The sequence below is a fragment of the Oncorhynchus nerka genome, linkage group LG24 (genome assembly GCF_034236695.1).
Source record: "Oncorhynchus nerka isolate Pitt River linkage group LG24, Oner_Uvic_2.0, whole genome shotgun sequence".
Classification (NCBI taxonomy): Eukaryota; Metazoa; Chordata; class Actinopteri; order Salmoniformes; family Salmonidae; genus Oncorhynchus; species Oncorhynchus nerka.
Window position 1 is genome coordinate 73870921 of NC_088419.1, and position 20896 is coordinate 73891816.

Consider the following 20896-nt stretch of genomic DNA (forward strand, 5'->3'; position numbering starts at 1 on the left):
CTTGCTCAAGGGCACATCAGCATATGTTTTTTTCTCCACGTAGTCAGCTTGGGGATTTGAACCAGCAACCTTTCAGTTACTGGCCCAACGCTCTTAACCGCTAGGCTACCTGCCAACCCATATAGGACCAAGCTGGTACTGGTACTGTCCTAGAACAGTAAACTGCAGGTCAGTAGGTAAACTGCAGGTAAACTGCCAACCTTTGTGTTAATACACGTTTGCGTTATACGCCTACCCATCCAAACACCCTACTGTTTCTGGAATCCAAACCACTCAGGTCTGGTGAAACCATAGGCAGAGCTAGGACTGCTCCCAAATGGCACCCTATTCCCATTATAGTGCACTACATTTGACCAGGGCCCATAGTACTTTGGTCAAAAGTAGTTCACTTTATAGGGAATAGGGTGTCATTTGGGATGCAACCAGGGCCTGCAGTCAGCCAGGGCCTGCAGTCAGCAGCGCTCATAACTCACATTATCATGGATGACAAACAGGTCAGGCTGTGAGCACAAATACTGTCTGTGATGAGCCTATGAAAATGTCTTGCCCCCCTCCTCTCTTCCTCCTTTCTCCTCCTCCTTTCCCTTCCTTATTTGATGCGATGACAACCCTTAGTGCTGTCAGGGTGATATTTCACGGTTCATCCATCCCCCTCCCTCCTTCCATCCCTACATCCCCTGCAGGCAGGTTGAAACCAGGTGCCAATTCAACACTCCTCAGATTGTGACAAATGTATTGGTCAGCAACACAAAGTGGTGACATGCCTGTCTGTCTGCTGTGCCTGTCTAGTCATGTGTTGTGACATGGTTATTCTGCCTGTATCCCCTCACACCATCAGTGCCATTGTGATGTGTTACTGAGACAGTGAAAAACATTTTGGAAGTGAGAAATCTGAAAGTAGAACTACTCAATTTGAACTCAACAGTGCCGCCACTTGGTTTGCTATAAAGCTGAGGGATGGAGTCTTGGGTCTCTGGAGATGGCCATTAAATAAACTGCTACTACTGAAAATCAAATAATTTTTATTTAGGTCAAAACAGCTCTTTCCAAAAGGAAAGAGTGTTTGTTTGTGTGTTTGTTACGTTAAGAGTGACGTTCTGAGTCACGTACCACTACATTCAGTTTCCCGCTGATGCTGTGAGCCTTGATGACCCAGTTGACAGACTTCTGACACTTCAGCAGCAGCACGATGTCACGGGGCAACAGAACATCTGCCCCCAACGGCCTCAGATCAACGATCACATCCACCTGGAACGCACTGCTCAAGGAGAGGGAGAGAGAGAGAGACATAAGAATTTTGGAAGGCCCAAAACACTCTGTATTTACATGCCTTCTCTCAGTCTGGCCAACTGATTAAGAAACTGGAAGTATTCCCAGAAAGAGGAGGACATGTGTGTAACAGACCAGACCACATAGTGGAAGTATGGTGAAATACATGTATTTCTGGGCTCTTCATGCATATACAAATTAATCACACCACTGGAAGAGTGAGGCGATTATCTGGCAGACTGGAGATAGGTTGCATCCCAAATGGCGAATAGTGAATAGGGTGCCAATTTGGGACAACCTCATAGACTCTGAGCCTGAGGTAGAGTTCTTAACAAAACATCATAAGGTCAATATTACCCACCCTCTTCCTTCGTATCCAAAACAAACTACCAGAGACCAGAGAGAGAGAGATCATTCAGGCCTCTTGTAATGGGGAAATTACACTGAGATCATTAAGGTTTGTGCTAAGAGTTACTGTGATCGACATAATGTGTATTGTATTGACATAAAGGGCCAGTTTCCCAGTGAACAATTAAGTCTGCTCCTCGACTCAAAGCAAGCTCAATAGAGAATCTCCATCTCTTTAGTCCAGAACTAGGCTTAATCTGTCCAGGAAACCAGCCCAAACTAGATAAACGTGCACCCTATTTGGGTCAGACTATTTTTTGGTTCTGGTCGTGGGCTACAGTACTGACCAGCTGGAGTTATGTTTATGTTATGGTTGTGGTGGATTACAGTACTGACCTACTAGAGTTGGGTGCTTGCAGCTCGATGATGTGGACCTCTTGGTCCTGGTCTGGTCCAGACAGGACACAGCCTTTAGAGGCCTGGGACTCTACGTAGCCAGCAAGGTAGTTCAGAGAGAGGAACTTGTTGTCGATCTTGCAAGTATCGGAGAACACTGGGTCTGGAAGAGGAAAGGAGAAGGTGGGTGGATGCGATTATGAGATGAGATCATGACTCGATGTATAATTCGAACACTGGATGTGATGTGATTATACATGATTAATCGTCAAGAGGAAGAAGCTCTGACGAACGCAGAGAGGACAATACGTAAGCTTAATATACTGAAGTGATACTGGGAATCGCTGTGTGCAAGTTTTTTTTAACTTTCAAGATGATTACTCATGAGCAAATGGGTGAGTATTTACACTACAGTTTGTTCAGCCAACGTTTTGAGATATCTAAACTAGAGGTCGATACCAAATAAGTCGATACCGATTAATCGGCCGATTTCTTTTTTTTTTTAATGTATTTGTAATAATGACAATTACAACAATACTGAATGAACACTTATTTTAACTTAATATAATACATGAATAAAATCAATTTAGCCTCAAGTAAATAATGAAACATGTTCAATTTGGTTTAAATAATGCAAAAACAAAGTGTTGCAAAAGAAAGTAAAAGTGCAATATGTGCTATGTAAGAAAGCTAACGTTTAAGTTCCTTGCTCAGAACATGAGAACATATGAAAGCTGGTGGTTCCTTTTAACATGAGTCTTCAATATTCCCAGGTAAGAAGTTTTAGGTTGTAGTTATTATAGGAATTATAGGACTATTTCCCTCTATACCATTTGTATTTCATTAACCTTTGACTATTGGATGTTCTTATAGGCACTTTAGTCTTGCCAGTGTAACAGTATAGTTTCCGTCCCTCTCCTCACTCCTCCCTGGGCTCGAACCAGCAACACAACGACAACAGCCACCATTGAAGCAGCGTTACCCATGCAGAGCAAGGGGAACAACGACTAGAAGGCTCAGAGCGAGTGACTTTAGAAACGCTATTAGCGCGCGCTAACTAGCTAGCCATTTCACTTCGGTTACACCAGCCTCATCTCGGGAGTTGATAGGCTTGAAGTCATAAACAGCGCAATGCTTGACGCACAACGAAGAGCTGCTAGCAAAACGCACGAAAGTGCTGTTTGAATGAATGTTTACGTGCCTGCTTCTGCCTACCACCGCTCAGTCAGATACTTAGATACTTGTATGCTCAGTCAGATTATATGCAACGCAGGACACGCTAGATAATATCTAGTCATATCATCAACCATGTGTAGTTAACTAGTGATTATGATTGATAATTTTTTATAAGATAAGTTTAATGCTAGCTAGCAACTTACCTTGGCTTACTGCATTCGCGTAACAGGCAGTCTCCTTGTGGAGTGCAACGAGCGAGAGGCAGGTCGTTATTGCGTTGGACTAGTTAACTGTAATGTTGCAAGATTGGATCCCCCGAGTTGACAAGGTGAAAATCTGTCGTTCTGCCCCTGAACAAGGCAGTTAACCCACCACTAGGCTGTCATTGAAAATAAGAATGTGTTCTTAACTGACTTGCTTAGTTAAATAATGGTATAAAAAAATATATATATAAATGAAAAAATCAGCAACTCGGCGCCCAAAAATACAGATTTCCAATTGTTATGAAAACTTGAAATCGACCCTAATTAATCTACCATTCCGATTTAATCGGTCTAAACACTTTGGGATTGCTGGTAAAAGACAGGGACATACAGACAGGTTTAGCATTGAACACTATTATTCAGGTTCTGACAAAATTAAGGCCAATATGTTTTGAAAATACATTTTGAACAATATCAGTCATAAACGCATCCAATCAGTAATTCCTGTCAGGTTTCCCACCATTCTAAATTATAATTTATTTACTCAAATATTATTATACTCCATCCAACTGCCCAGGCATGCAATCTCTTCTCCATCTTTTCAGAGGAATCACAAGACAGATGCTTCCTTATTTGGCAAACAAGGTCTTGGACAGTAGTGAGGTTTAGAGAATATAAAGTAAAGGTTTGGCACCTTCCTCCCCGAACCTCCTCATGGCACTTTGAAGAGCTGAGGATGAGTGTATGTGTGTGTGTGTGTGTGTCTCTCTCCTCTCCTCCAAGTGACTAAGAACATGGAGAGCACAGAACATGGAGAGCACAAAACAAAGGCCTGAGGTGTATGTTTCATGATTAACTACTCGTGGTGTGATTCTGATAACGTTCAGGAAGTCCTTTTGTTCACCCGACCTAGAATACCGACCTCACAATCAAATGCAGACCGTATTACCTCCCAAGAGATTTATCTTTGGTTATAGTACCAGCCGTGTATATTCCCCTTCAAGCCGATACCACGACAGCCCTCAAGGAACTACACCTGACTTTGTGCAAACTGAAAACCACAAATCTTGAAGACGCATTTATTGTAGCTGGGGGCTTTAAAAAAATGAATCTGAAGAAAAAGATACAGAAGTTCTATTAACACATTGCCTGTACAACTCGCACTTCAAAAACTATTGACCATTGTAGCCATCCCAGAAGGGAGAGAAACAAAGGCCCTCCCCCACCCTCAGTTTGGCAAATCAGATCACGACTCCATTCTTCTCCTCCCTTCCTATAGGCAGACACTCAAACAGGAAGTACCTAGGCTAAGGTCTATTCAACGCTGGTCTGACCAATCAGAATCCATGCTTCAAGATTTATTTTGAGCATGTGTACTGGGATATGTTCTGGGTTGCTTCTGAGAATATCATTGACGTATACACTGACACAGTGACTGAGTTAATCAGGAAGTGTATAGGGGATGTTGTTCCCACTGACTGTTAAAATCTTCCCAAATAAAAAAGCATGGATAGATGGCAGCATTCACGCAAAACTGAAACCACGAACCACCGCATTTAACCATTGCAAGGTGACCGGGAATATGGTTGAATAAAAAACAGTGCAGTTATGCACTCCGTAAGGCAATCAAACAAGCAAAACGTCAGTACAGAGACAAAGTGGAGTAATTCAACACGAGATCTATGTGGCAGGGACTCCAGACAATCACGGACTACAAAGGGAAAACCAGCCACGTCGTGGACACCGACATCTTGCTTCTGGACAAGCTAAACACCTTCTTCAGCAGTTTTGATGATAACACAATGCGACCGACACAGGCCACTCCTGAGGACTGTGGGCTCTCATTCTCTGAGTAAGACATTTAAGTGTGTTAACCCTTGCAAGGCTGCCAGCCCAGATTGCATCCCTAGCCATATCCTGGCTGGAGTGTTTACGGACATATTCAATCTCTCTCTATCCCAGTCAGCTATCCCCATTTGCTTCAAGATGTCCACCATTGTTCCTGTATCAAAGAAAGCAAAGGCAACTGAACTAAATGACTAATCGCATATAACCTCCACCTTACCTGACACCCTAGACCAATTTCCATTTGCATACCGACCCAAAAGACCCACAGACGATGCAATCGTCATCACACTGCACACTGCTCTATCCCATCTGGACAAGAGGAATACCTATGTAAGAATGCTGTTCATTGACTACAGCTCAGCCTTCAACACCGTAGTACCCTCCAAGCTCATCATTAAGCTAGGGACCCTGGGTCTGAACCACGTGCAACTGGGTCCTGGACTTCCTGATGGGCCGGTCCCTGGTGTTGAAGGTAGGAAACCTCACCTCCACTACACTGATCCTCAACACAGGGGCCCCACAGCCCCCTCCTGTACTCCCTGTTCACTCTGCCTCCAACTCAATCATCAAGTTTGTAGACGACACAACAGTAGTAGGCCTAATTACCAACAATGACGAGACAGCCTACAGGGAGGACGTGAGGGACCTTGCGGAGTGGTTCCAGGAAAATAACCTCTCCCTCAACTTCAACAAAACAAAAAGCTGATTGTGGACTCCATGAGACAGCAGGGAAGCAGTGAAGAAGGTGAAAAGCTTCAAGTTCCAAGGCATACACATCACTGACATGGTCTGAAATGGTCCACCCACACAGATAGTGTGGTGAAGAAGGCGCAACAGCGCAACTTCAACCTCAGGAGGCTGAAGATATTTTGCCCCTAATTTTGCCCCTAAGACTCTTACAAATTTTAACAGATGGCCATTGAGAGCATCCTATCAGGCTGTATCACTGCCTGGTATCCCGCTCTCCAGAGGGTGGTGCAGTCTGCCCAACGCATCACCGGGGGCAAACTACCTGCCCTCCAGGACACCTACAGCACCCGATGTCACATGAAGGCCGAAAAGATTATCAAGGACATCAACCACTTGAGCTAAGGCCCGCTATCATCCAGTAGGCGAGGTCAGAACAGGAGCATCAAAGCTCAGACCGAGAGACTAAAAAACAGCTTCTATCTCAAGACTGTATGGTGTTAAATGCCGAGCTGTAGTCGATGAACAGCATTCTCACATAGGTATTCCTCTTGTCCAGATGGGTTAGGGCAGTGTGCAGTGTGGTTGAGATTGCATCGTCTGTGGACCTATTTGGGCGGTAAGCAAATTGGAGTGGGTCTAGGGTGTCAGGTAGGGTGGAGGTGATATGGTCCTTGACTAGTCTCTCAAAGCACTTCATGATGACGGAAGTGAGTGCTACGGGGCAGTAGTCGTTTTGCTCAGTTACCTTAGCTTTCTTGGGAACAGGAACAATGGTGGCCCTCTTGAAGCATGTGGGAACAACAGACTGGGATAGGGATTGATTGAATATGTCCGTAAACATACCAGCCAGCTGGTCTGCGCATGCTCTGAGGGCGCGGCTGGGTATGCCGTCTGGGCCTGCAGCCTTGCGAGGGTTGACACGTTTAAATGTTTTCCTCACGTCGGCTGCAGTGAAGGAGAGTCCGCATGTTTTAGTTGCGGGCCGTGTCAGTGGCACTGTATTGTCCTCAAAGCGGGCAAAAAAGTTATTTAGTCTGCCTGGGAGCAAGACATCCCGGTCCGTGACGGGGCTGGTTTTCTTTTTGTAATCCGTGATTGACTGTAGACCCTGCCACATACCTCTTGTGTCTGAGCCGTTGAATTGAGATTCTACTTTGTCTCTATACTGACGCTTAGCTTGTTTGATTGCCTTGCGGAGGGAATAGTTACACTGTTTGTATTCGGTCATGTTTCCTTCCAGTCACCTTGCCCTGATTAAAAGCAGTGGTTCGCGCTTTCAGTTTCACGCGAATGCTGCCATCAATCCACGGTTTCTGGTTTGGGAATGTTTTAATCGTTGCTATGGGAACGACATCTTCAACGCACGTTCTAATGAACTCGCTCACCGAATCAGCGTATTCGTCAATGTTGTTGTCTGTTCCAATACGGAACATATCCCAGTCCACGTGATGGAAGCAGTCTTGGAGTGTGGAATCAGATTGGTTGGACCAGCGTTGAACAGACCTCAGCGCGGGAGCTTCTTGTTTTAGTTTCTGTCTGTAGGCAGGGATCAACAAAATGGAGTCGTGGTCAGCTTTTCCGAAAGGAGAGCGGGGCAGGGCCTTATATGCGTCGGGGAAGTTGGAATAGCAATGATCCAAGGTTTTTCCAGCCCTAATAATGAAGAGATCAGAACTAACACACATGGAATCATGTCGTAACCAAAAGTGTTAAACAAATGTAAATATTTTATACTTGAGATTCTTCAAAGTAGCCACCCTTGATGACAGCTTTGCACACTCTCAGCCAGCTTCATGAGGTAGTCACCTGGGATGCATTTCAATTAACAGGTGTGCCTTGGTCAAAATTACACAAATTGCATCAGATGACCTAGCCTCCACAATCACACGACCTCAACCAAATTGAGATGGTTTAGGATGTAACATAATTTCTAGTAGCATGGATCAGACCAATGTGCAGCGTGGTAAGTGTCCATAATGATATATTTAATAAATCAACAAAATAACAAAAGTACAAACAAACAACCGAAACAGTCCCGTATGGTGAAAACACAGGATACAACCACCCACAAAACACAATAGAAAACAGGCTACCTAAATATGGCTCCCAATCAGAGACAACGACTGACACCTGCCTCTGATTGAGAACCATACTAGGCCAAACACATAGAAATATAACAACAGAACAAAACATAGAAAACAACAGAATGCCCACCCCAACTCACGCCCTGACCAACTAAAATAAAGACATGAAAAAGGAACTAAGGCCAGAACGTGACATGGGATGAGTTGGACAGCAGAGTGAAGGAAAAGCAGCCAACAAGTGCTCAGCATATGTGGGAACTCCTTCAAGACTGTTGGAAAAGCATTCCAGGTGAAGCTGGTTGAGAGAGTGCCAATAGTGTGCAAAGATGTCATCAAAGCAAAGGTTGGCTACTTTGAAGAATCTAAAATATTTAACACGTTTTTGGTTACTACATGATTCCATATGTGTTATTTCATTAGTTTTGATGTCTTCACTATTATTCTACGATGTAGAAAATAGTACAAATTAAAAAAAGAAAGAAAAACCCTGGAATGAGTAGGTGTGTCCAAACTTTTGACTGGTACTGTATATATATATATATATATATATATAAACCCATATATATATATATATACACAAATCTAAAAGTTAAATAATTGAATTAAAAAATATATAACTATTAAGATGAGCAATGTCGGAGTCCTAATATTTCTATATTTCTTAATTCCATTATTTTACTTTGATGTGTGTATTGTTGTGAATTGATGGATATTACTGCACTGTTGGAGCAAGGAACACAAGCATTTTGCTACACCCGAAATAACATCTGCTAAATATGTGTACGCGACCAATAGAATTTGATTTGATTTTGACATAATGCTGTAATGTGTAATGGAGCCATTACTCCACTCCACTCCTGGCAGTAACTGTGATATTGTCTTGCATTGAAAGATAGGAGACCTATTAACGACTATCTATCTGGATGTTGATGAAGTTGAACGTGCTGTCGGTTCGGTTTCTAAAAGACCAGTGGGGAGTGAAACAGTGAAGGAAGGAGTGAAGCATGGCTTCAATGGATCAATCACACAACATCCCTGGAGGAGCCCTGGACTTTCAACAGCCAGCCTCCCTACTACAGTAACTCTACTGACTGGTTGAGAGGAGATGAGGCCCCCAATGTCTGCTTTTGCTCAAGACACCTCTTCACAGTTTTTTCCACTTACAGCTCATAGTTATCAAGGAACATCTCACATTCCCTAAACCCATTAATGCCTTCGACAGTTTAGTTTACTACAAACTTTGCTGCTCAGAAGAGATCTTCCTATAGACGCAAGTTGAGGAGCAAGGCCCCTATCATCTTACTTAACAGCAGCTTGAGGAGTTAAGTAGGAGATAATATGATAAATAGATCTCTCTCGTGTATTTGACTAAACCTGCTTGAAGACTTGAATAGCAAGAAACAGTCCCATGTTTGATCTCTTCAGTCTACAAATTTGGTTCTTGTTTCATCAACTTCGGTACAACTCTGCCACTTCCCTCTTTTTCTCAGAGTGCACAGGACTAGTCTATCAGGCCTCAAATATGGCAGCAGGCCTACACACAAGCTAGCAATCAGAGCAGCGATCCCTCACAAACCTACTACGCATTTCCATCAGTCACTTCTTCCTCACTCCACTGACTCTGGGCTCATGGCCAAATAAGAAAAGTGACAAGCAAGGAAAGCAAGGTGCCAGATTACAAAATAAAGAAATTCTATGTGCAACTGGTCAAGTCTATGTGCACCTGAAGGTTGGCTAGTGGAACTGAGAAGTCAGAAAACAGAGAGTGTGTGCTCTGCTACTGTATGGCCTCCATTAAGAATGACTGACTGAGTAGGAACCCCTTAATTAAGGTTTAGTGGGGAAGAAAAGGCCTGTCACAAGGCAAAGAAAATATACAGTTAGTGAAATTAGGTGTAAAAGTCCCCAGGCATTCTAAACGAGAATGTGGCACACATTCTCCCACTTTGATGTATGGTTTCACCTGAAACCAATGGTTATCCTACAGAAAGGACAGCCAAAGATCCCTTTATGGTTCTAGGTACCACCTTTTTCCATACTGTCCCTCTAACAGTAAAACACACCTTCTCCCACTTTGATGTAGATGTCCAGGGCAATCTTGAGTTCGGAGAAGGAGGTAACGGCTCTGTACTTCTTGGTGGCCCAGTTGAGGAGGTGTTCGTTGCCATGGGGAAGTAACTCCTTCTGAACATGACAGTGGAGGGAGAAGTTCCCTGGAGGGAAGTGGACATCAGATCCCCCAGATACCTGGAGGAAGGAGAGATACAACAATGTTATAGACAGTCAGTAAGAGAGACACCATGGCTTTACAGACAGACATACAGTGCACTTTTCATCAAGAGACATAACCCTGAGACATGGCTGTAGTGTGTTAGGAGTCATACTGTAGGAGTCTACAGCTATGTATCAGCACAACACAAGACACAGGGAATTGGACCACTGAGGTTTCAGATAGCTGGAGGGTTGAGAGACACAATGAGATTACAGACAGACACTGTACATCAGAAGAAATAGCCCCAAGACATGGCTGTAGGCTGCTATGGCATTACAGTAGGTGTAATAAGACTCTCATAGTCAGTTATAGGAGTCTACAGCCTTGTCTCAGGGCTAAAGGAACCACAGAGGAACATCACTTTGCCGGTGAGAGAAAAGAGCTGAAGGTAAGGATTCCACAGAATGACTGTGATACAGTAGGTTTCTGTATGACACTATGGCCCGGTTTCCCAGCCACAGATAAAACCTAGTCCTGGACTAAATAGCAAGCTCAATGGAGAATCTCCATTGGAAATTATTTTTAGTCTAGAACAAGGCTTAATTAGTGTCGAAAAACCTGACCCTAGCTGGAACATTTGAAAATTGTGGGAGGCAACCCAGCTGTCTAGAGAGACTAAGGCTTAATCAGTGTGTGGGAAATCGGTGCTAAGAGACTACCTAAAGCATTATGGACCTAGGGAGACGAAACACAGAGATACCATAGGAACAGTAAGGATTTACAGTATCGGTATATCTAGTCCAGAGAGCAATAAGCATTGATTTAATATCATAGGGATGATTTTTGATAGTCTAATCTACATCAAATAACTTTTTATTATTATTTGCAGTCTCCATTTCAGCTACTGAAGGAACTACATGTATAGTGTTACTGAGGACATAAAATGGTAAGCTACCACAAGGTAGCTGTGATTTACTGTTCAGAAGCTGTATTTTCTATTGGGCTCGTGGTTTTCAAGACTTTCACTCACAACGACTTCTTCGTTGATAAAGATATGCACATAAAACTCAATTCTGTATTGATATGTTCATCCACTTTTTGGGAAAATAACAAATTTGAGACAATAAAAGTAAAGGCCTGCCTAGAGGCAAACAAAAAAAGAGATGAACAGACCTTTCCAAATTTAAAACTTCCATCTAAACTTTGCGCAAACACATCTTTCACACCATCCCCATTCATTATTTTAAGACCTCTCACAATGTTCTCTCCTTATTTTCACACAAGGTCCCCTTGCACAATAAGGTGTCTGGTTTCTACTGTTTATATAACCTGTTATTGTGCGTAAGCAGTGTGCAGGGATTTATCAAAATGGCAGCAAACACCTGGAGTAGTATGGAGCTGTCTGTCATGAATGTAGCTAGCAGATACACACACGCATGTGATTGCATATGCACAAACACTTATCTGTCTTCATCATAGGTAAAACATGTGCAAGATGCGCGTGTCTGTGTATGCATGCTCACACACACACACACACACAATAACTCAGAGGTACAAAAGAAAGAGACAACTTTTATCAATGCAGTATGTTTGTTTGGCGTTGCCATTGGGGATCATCTCAAAGTAGATCATTTTGCCATATTAGAGCCGGCTGAGAGTGGGATGATACAATGAGACGCAGCCTAAGCCTAGGTAGGTAAAAAAGTGTGAGAGCACAAAACCCAGCTGTAATATGCAGAGTCAAAAGAAGAAGAAGAAAATGTAAGCTGAGCCCACAATGAAATGCTGGTTTGTCTTCTGGCAGAAAGGGAAGGAGGGATTGAGGAAGGGATGGAGGGAAAGATAGAAACTTGGCATGTGTGAGTGTGTGTGTGCATGTGCAGAGAAAGAGAGACCACCCCTTTTGGTTCTTAATGGACCTCGACCCATATGCTTCATTTCAGAGGGATAAACATTCACATGCGCTGAAAAACCTACTACTGACTGTAGTACAACTGTGAGCAGGGCTGAGCATCCCAGGCCAGTCGGCGGCTCCAACACACAGTCTCGTCTATATAGCCTACCTCATTATATTTCCATACTTGTCATTCTTATTACCAAGGCCTCCAATGTAAAGTGGGGGGCAGCTGACAACATGCTGCCTGGCAGGCCAAATTAAAACATTAACTCATAGAACTAAATTGATAGAGCGTAGTGCTGAATGGACCATTTCCCTAAAGCGTAGGTGGACATATAGGATCATTACGATCATTCAGACTTTGTTGCCTTCCCCAGATTTTGGTTAATAGGAATTTTCCAAAGAGGGGGGAGAGGAAAGCAAAAACACAAGAATCTACTGCAACGTTAGTTAATTTTTCAGATCATGGTGTCCATTTGTTTGTGTGAAAATTAGTTACATTATCTCTGTTATCTCTCCATCCCTATTTGGAGCTCCAGACAGAAAGGTTCTCCATTCCCCAAACACACACACACATGCATGTACACAAACACACACACACACTAGCCAACACTATCTGCCTGACCCCTGGCCTCTCCTCTCTATGTTCCTGGCATTGTCACCACAGATAATAAATTCCAAAACCAGGGAGACGAACACTGTCGAAGAATTCACCGCTAGGGTAGATATTTATTTTTAGCAATAACGTTTACTAAGACTATGGCAGGAAGGAAAGGAAAACTTAAGTGGAGAAAGATGGAGCACCGTGCCATTGCCTGACTGCCTCACCTAAGCTATCAAATGTGAAATAGAGCAATGGAGGAACGCTGAGCAAAGAGAGGGAAGGAGGAAGAGGAGGAGGAGGAAGGGGTTTACTTTGGGAAACCTTCCCAAGCTCAGCAGAGTTTATCAATTTAATTGTGGAAATATGACTGTAATTAGTCTTAAAGAATTAGTGGGGGAAGCCTGAAACCCCAAATTAGCTCCAGGCCTTTACATGGTGATTTGACACCTCAATAATATGATATGGGAATATGAAAGAAGAGACTCGGAGAGACCCACTTTGGGACTCGACCAGTTAGCTGAGGGAAAGAGAGAGAGAAAGAAAGAGAGAGAGGAGGGATTTTGAGATTTAAAAAAAAATGGAATATATGAGTAATGTTTTTATCAAAGACTTGAAAGTTTGAAGAAAGTAAATGCCACTAGCATCCACTTTTACAAGAACACAAACTGTGAAGCCAGCACTTGCATGAGAACCTCTTGAAAATGTAAAAGCAATGCTATTCTTAATTTTTCCACTCCCAGAGTATCAACAATACTTCAACGTAGTGCTATATGCATAGACATCAATGACTGACACAATGTGACGATTAACTCAATGATTCATACAATTCACAGAACATACATTTTTGTCTTTATATTGTCCCTACTGTCATAGGCATGTACGCTGCTCGTTGCCTTGTGCTTCTTACCACCCCGTTCTCCCTGAAAAGAAGAGGAGGATATGACTAAACATGCAGAGAGAGAAAGGGCATTATTCCTAAACTTTATCCCTGAACACATAAATCATTGTTGTTTATATTTCCTCTGCTCACAAACAGACCCAGACAGACAGACAAACAGACAATCTTAGTCCTGGGTTCGCTGTATCATATACCTTAACACCTAACTCACCCAAGCATGGCCTGTCTGTCTGTCTGGCCTCTTTCTGTTGGTCTGGAATCAGCTCAGGTCTGCACTCAGAGGTGAGCGCCGGGGAACTTTGCAAAGCCAAAAGTTAACCTCATTCTACCTAACTGAGCATGGAGTTAATCTCCAATGAGGAGTTCTTGGGCAGTTCAAAGCCAAATATAAGGGTACTTGAGTATAACCAGGGATGGAACTCTAGTCTGGAACATTTTCTACAAGCCCAATATGAAAAATACTAGCCTCTGGCAAGCGTGCTAGCCTAATTTCCATGGGTATAACACAATTGGAAGGGTCATATCTGTTGAAAAAGCATTTGGCATCCTCAACTGTTCAGCAGAACATGCAACGTGACACAATTAAATACTACCCACACTTTCAAAGAGATTTTTTGACAATCCACTCATGTCTACCTAACAGCCATAGAGAGCTAAGCCTGCTTACTGTAACATTGGTCCCTTGCTTCTCTCCGCAAAGTTTAAAACCCAACAATAACATGTGCATGCTGCCCAGTACCCTGCATGGTCTGTGGCGTTTTAAAAGCATATTTGCCTGTGGTTGGTTTCCTGGCCTCTCTGCCTATGTGTGTGAGTCTACATATTACTTCCATATGTGCCAGTTGTGGTGAGGGGAGAGGAGAGACGCCATGCCAAATGTTTTATATTCATTATCAGAGTGCTGCAATCCTACTACCTAAGCAACACCCACAGTAAAGCACAACCTGAGAAAACACCATGTCTGTTTGGAGAGACAGAGAGGGGATGTGAGATAATAGGAGCGTGCTCTAATGCAGATTATATAAATGTGATAAATGCTTTTGTGGGTGATTTGATCTGCTCTCTCAAGACTGGCTCCTGGATAGCTAATCAAACTCCTTGTGTGTGTGTGTGTGTGTGTGTACTGGCAGGGAGAGCTGTTGTGTAGAAAACAACACCATCTGTCTCTGCATCAAAGCCAATATTGGGCTGGCCATGGTTCCAATTAACAATTACATAGATCGAGAGAGAGAGAGAGAGAGAGAGAGAGAGAGAGAGAGATGAAAGAAAGAGATACAGAGAAAGACCGAGATATAGAAAGATAGATGAGTAGAGAAAAGAAAGAAAGAGAGCGAGCGAGAACAAGACAGAGAAGAAGATAGAGAGACAGAGAGAGCAAGAGAAAAAGAAAGAGAACAAAGAGAACGATATTTGCACATCATAACACACTGTACATAGCCATAATATGACATTTGAAATGTGTCTATTCCTTTGAAACTTGTGAGTATAATGTTAATGAGTATAATGTTAATTTTTTATCGTTTATTTCACTTGCTTTGGCAATGTAAACATATTTCCCATGCCAATAAAGCCCTTTGAATTGAATTGAATGGGAGAGAGAGGGGGGAGAGGGATTTAAAGAGAGACAAAAAGGAAAAAGATAGAGATTTAAATCAAATCAAATGATATTTGTCACATTGGCCGAATACAACATGTGTAGACCTTACAGTGAAATGCTTACATACAAGCCCTTAACCAACAATGCTTACATACAAGCCCTTAACCAACAATGCTTACATACAAGCCCTTAACCAACAATGCTTACATACAAGCCCTTAACCAACAATGCTTACATACAAGCCCTTAACCAACAATGCTTACATACAAGCCCTTAACCAACAATGCAGTTTTAAGAAAAAAATAAGTGTTAAGAAAGTGTTTAATAAATAAACTGAAGTAAACAATAAATAAATCAAAAGGAAAACAATGAAGAAAATATAAAAATAACTAATAACTAATAACTAATAATTAATGAGCAACAATAAAATAACAGTAACAAGGCTATATACAGGGGGAACCGGTAGAGTCTATGTGCGGGGGCACAGGTTAGTCGAGGTAATATATACATGTAGGTAGAGGTAAAGTGACTATGCATTGATAATAAACAGAGAGTAGCAGCAACGTAAAAATGGGGGGGGGGGGTCAATGCTTTATAGTCTGGGTAGCCATTTGGTTAACTGTTCAGGAGTCTTATGGCTTGGGGGTCGACGTTAAGAAGCATTTTGGACCTAGAAGAGAAGCTCCTGTACTGCTCCTGTACCGCATGACACTAGGGTGGCGAAGTTATGGCAATTTTTAGGGCCATCCTCTGACACAGCCTGGTATAGAGGTCCTACCCTCTGTAGTGCCTTGAGGTCGGAGGCCGAGCAGTTGCCATACCAGGCGGTGATGCTCTCGATGGTGCAGCTGTATCATCTTTTGAGGGTCTGAGGACCCATGCCAAATCTTTTCAGTCTCCTGAGGGGGAAAAGGTGTTTCGTGCCCTCTTCATGACAGCCCCATTGATGAGAATGGGGGAGTGCTCGGCCTTCCTCGCTCACATTGAGGGAGAGGTTGTTATCCTGGCACCACACTGTCAGGTCTCTGACCTCCTCCCTATAGGCTGTTTCATCTTTGTCCGTAATCAGGCCTACCACTGTTGTGTCGTCGGCAAACTTAATGATGGTGTTGGAGTCGTGCTTGGCCATGCAGTCATGGGTGAACAGGGAGTACAGGTGGGGACAGAGCACGCACCCCTTAGGGGCCCCCGCGTTGAAGATAAGCGTGGCAGATGTGTTGTTACCTACCCTTACCACATGGGGGCGGCTCGTCAGTCCAGGATCCAGTTGCAGAGGGAGGTGTGTGCGGTCCCAGGGTCCTTAGCTTAGTGATGAGCTTTGTGGGCACTATGGTGTTTTTTATTTTTTTTTTTTTTATTTCACCTTTATTTAACCAGGTAGGCTAGTTGAGAACAGGTTCTCATTTGCAACTGCGACCTGGCCAAGATAAAGCATAGCAGAGTGAACAGACAACACAGAGTTACACATGGAGTAAACAATTAACAAGTCAATAACACAGTAGAGAAAAAAAAGGGGAGTCTATATACAATGTGTGCAAAAGGCATGAGGAGGTAGGCGAATAATTACAATATTGCAGATTAACACTGGAGTGATAAATGATCATGTACAGGTAGAGATATTTGTGTGCAAAAGAGCAGAAAGGTAAATAAATAAAAACTGTGGGGATGAGGTAGGTGAAAATGGGTGGGCTATTTACCAATAGATTATGTACAGCTGCAGCGATCGGTTAGCTGCTCAGATAGCTGATGTTTGAAGTTGGTGAGGGAGATAAAAGTCTCCAACTTCAGCGATTTTTGCAAATCGTTCCAGTCACAGGCAGCAGAGTACTGGAACGAAAGGCGGCCGAATGAGGTGTTGGCTTTGGGGATGCTCAATGAGATACACCTGCTGGAGCGCGTGCTACGGATGGGTGTTGCCATCGTGACCAGTGAGCTGAGATAAGGCGGAGCTTTGCCTAGCATGGCCTTGTAGATGACCTGGAGCCAGTGGGTCTGGCGACGAATATGTAGCAAGGGCCAGCCGACTAGAGCATACAAGTCGCAGTGGTGGGTAGTATAAGGTGCTTTAGTGACAAAACGGATGGCACTGTGATAAACTGCATCCAGTTTGCTGAGAAGAGTGTTGGAAGCCATTTTGTAGATGACATCGCCGAAGTCGAGGATCGGTAGGATAGTCAGTTTTACTAGGGTAAGCTTGGCAGCGTGAGTGAAGGAGGCTTTGTTGCGGAATAGAAAGCCGACTCTTGATTTGATTTTCGATTGGAGATGTTTGATATGGGTCTGGAAGGAGAGTTTGCAGTCTAGCCAGACACCTAGGTACTTATAGGTGTCCACATATTCAAGGTCGGAACCATCCAGTGTGGTGATGCTAGTCGGGCAAGCGGGTGCAGGCAGCGATCGGTTGAAAAGCATGCATTTGGTTTTACTAGCGTTTAAGAGCAGTTGGAGGCCACGGAAGGAGTGTTGTATGGCATTGAAGCTCGATTGGAGGTTAGATAGCACAGTGTCCAATGACGGGCCGAAAGTGTATAGAATGGTGTCGTCTGCGTAGAGGTGGATCAGGGAATCGCCCGCAGCAAGAGCAACATCATTGATATACACAGAGAAAGAGTCGGCCCGAGAATTGAACCCTGTGGCACCCCCATAGAGACTGCCAGAGGACCGGACAACATGCCCTCCGATTTGACACACTGAACTCTGTCTGCAAAGTAATTGGTGAACCAGGCAAGGCAGTCATCCGAAAAGCCGAGGCTACTGAGTCTGCCGATAAGAATATGGTGATTGACAGAGTCGAAAGCCTTGGCAAGGTCGATGAAGACGGCTGCACAGTACTGTCTTTTATCGATGGCGGTTATGATGTCGTTTAGTACCTTGAGTGTGGCTGAGGTGCACCCGTGACCGGCTCGGAAACCAGATTGCATAGCGGAGAAGGTACGGTGGGATTCGAGATGGTCAGTGACCTGTTTGTTGACTTGGCTTTCGAAGACCTTAGATAGGCAGGGCAGAATGGATATAGGTCTGTAACAGTTTGGGTCCAGGGTGTCTCCCCCTTTGAAGAGGGGGATGACTGCGGCAGCTTTCCAATCCTTGGGGATCTCAGACGATATGAAAGAGAGGTTGAACAGGCTGGTAATAGGGGTTGCGACAATGGCGGCGGATAGTTTCAGAAATAGAGGGTCCAGATTGTCAAGCCCAGCAGATTTATACGGGTCCAGGTTTTGCAGCTCTTTCAGAACATCTGCTATCTGGATTTGGGTAAAGGAGAACCTGGAGAGGCTTGGGCGAGGAGCTGCAGGGGGGCCGGAGCTGTTGGCCGAGGTAGGAGTAGCCAGGCGGAAGGCATGGCCAGCAGTTGAGAAATGCTTGTTGAAGTTTTCGATAATCATGGATTTGTCGGTGGTGACCGTGTTCCCTAGCCTCAGTGCAGTGGGCAGCTGGGAGGAGGTGCTCTTGTTCTCCATGGACTTCACAGTGTCCCAGAACTTTTTGGAGTTGGAGCTACAGGATGCAAACTTCTGCCTGAAGAAGCTGGCCTTAGCTTTCCTGACTGACTGCGTGTATTGGTTCCTGACTTCCCTGAACAGTTGCATATCGCGGGGACTGTTCGATGCTATTGCAGTCCGCCACAGGATGTTTTTGTGCTGGTCGAGGGCAGTCAGGTCTGGAGTGAACCAAGGGCTGTATCTGTTCTTAGTTCTGCATTTTTTGAACGGAGCATGCTTATCTAATATGGTGAGGAAGTTACTCTTAAAGAATGACCAGGCATCCTCAACTGACGGGATGAGGTCAATGTCCTTCCAGGATACCCGGGCCAGGTCGATTAGAAAGGCCTGCTCACAGAAGTGTTTTAGGGAGCGTTTGACAGTGATGAGGGGTGGTCGTGTTGAACGATGAACTGTAGTCAATGAACAGCATTCTCACATAGGTGTACCTTTTGTCCAGGTGGGAAAGGGCAATATAGAGTGCAATAGAGGTTGCGTCATCTATGGATCTGTTGGTGCGGTATGCAAATTGGAGTGGGTCTAGGGTGTCTGGGAGGATGCTGTTGATGTGAGCCATGACCACCCTTTCAAAGCTCTTCATGACTACAGACGTGTGTGCTACGGATCGGTAGTCATTTAGGCAGGTTCCCTTGGTGTTCTTGGGCACAGGGACTATGGTGGTCTGCTTGAAACATGTTGGTATTACAGACTCGGTCAGGGACAGGTTGAAAATGTCAGTGAAGACACTTGCCAATTGATCAGGGCATGCTCGGAGTACACGTCTTGGTAATCCGTCTGGCCCTGGGCCTTATGAATGTTGACCTCTATAGAGAGAGTGATCACACAGTCGTCCGGAACTGCTGGTGCTCTCATTCAGTGTTGCATGCCTCGAAGCATGCATAGAAGTAATTTAGCTCGTCTGGTAGGCTTGTGTCACTGGGCAGCTCACAGCTGTGCTTCCCTTTGTAGTCTGTAACAGTTTGCAAGCCCTGCCACATCCGGCGAGCTTTGGAGCCGGTGTAGTAGGATTCAATCTTAGTCCTGTATTGCCTGTTTGATGGTTCGTAGGAAGGCATAGCGGGATTTCTAATAAGCTTCCTGGTCAGAGTCCCACACCTTGAAATTGGCAGCTCTACCCTTTAGCTCAGTGCGGATGTTACCTGTAATCCATGGCTTCTGGTTGGGGTATGTACGTATGGTCACTGTGGGGACGACGTCATCAATGCACTTATTGATGAAGCCAGTGACTGATGTGGTGTACTCCTCAATGCCATCGGAATAATCCAGGAACATATTCCAGTCTGTGCTAGAAAAACACTCCTGTAGCTTAGCATCTGCATCATCTGACCACTTCCGTATGTATTGGTACTTCGTGCTTTAGTTGTTGCTTGTCAATAGGAATCAGGAAGATAGAGTTATGCTCATATTTGCCAAATGGAGGGAGAGCTTTGTATGCATCTCTGTGTGTGGAGTAAAGGTGGTCTATAGTTTTTTTCCCCTCTTGTTGCACATGTAACATGCTGGTAGAAATTAGGTCAAATGGATTTAAGTTTGCCTGCATTAAAGTCCCCGGCCACTAGGAGCGTCACCTCTGCATGAGCATTGTCTTGTTTTCTTATGGCCTTATAAAGCTTGTTGAGTGTGGTCTTATTGCCAGCATCGGTTTGTGGTGGTAAATAGACAGCTACGAAAAGTATAGATGAAAAATAGTAAATAGTGTGGTCTACAGCTTATCTACCTCAGGCGAGCAAAACCTCAAGACATTAATATTATATTTCGTGCACCAGCTGTTATTGACAAATAGAAAGACCGCCAACCCTTGTTTTACCGGAGACAGCTGTTCTATCTTGCCGAAGCACGGAGAACCCAGCCATCTCTATGTTATCCATGTTGTCGTTCAGACACAACTCAGTGAAACATAAGATATTACAGTTAATGTCCCGTTGGTAGGATAGGCTTAAATCGGATCTCATCCAGTTTATTATCCAATGATTGCATGTTGGCTAATAGGACTGATAGTAGAGGCGGGTTACTCACTCGCCATCTGATTCTTACAAGGCACCCTGACCTATGACCATTATACAGTATCTCTGTCTCTTCTTCATGCGAATGACGGGGATTTGGGCCTTGTCCGGTGTCTGAAGTAAATCCTTCGCATTAGACTCATTAAAGAAACAATCTTTGTTCAGTAC

At 44.0% G+C, this 20896-nt stretch overlaps 1 protein-coding gene across 1 annotated transcript in view; it reads right to left on the reverse strand.

Moving 5' to 3' along the window:
- LOC115108569 (transforming growth factor beta receptor type 3-like) overlaps nt 1-20896 on the reverse strand; it is a 149842-nt gene that overhangs the window by 44875 nt on the left and 84071 nt on the right. Inside the window, exons 5-7 of the mRNA XM_029633071.2 lie at nt 10078-10261; nt 2014-2176; nt 1111-1258 (exon numbers count right to left, since the gene is read on the reverse strand). Of these exons, the coding sequence (XP_029488931.1) occupies nt 1111-1258; nt 2014-2176; nt 10078-10261 (495 nt within the window). The remainder of the gene's footprint in view (nt 1-1110; nt 1259-2013; nt 2177-10077; nt 10262-20896) is intronic.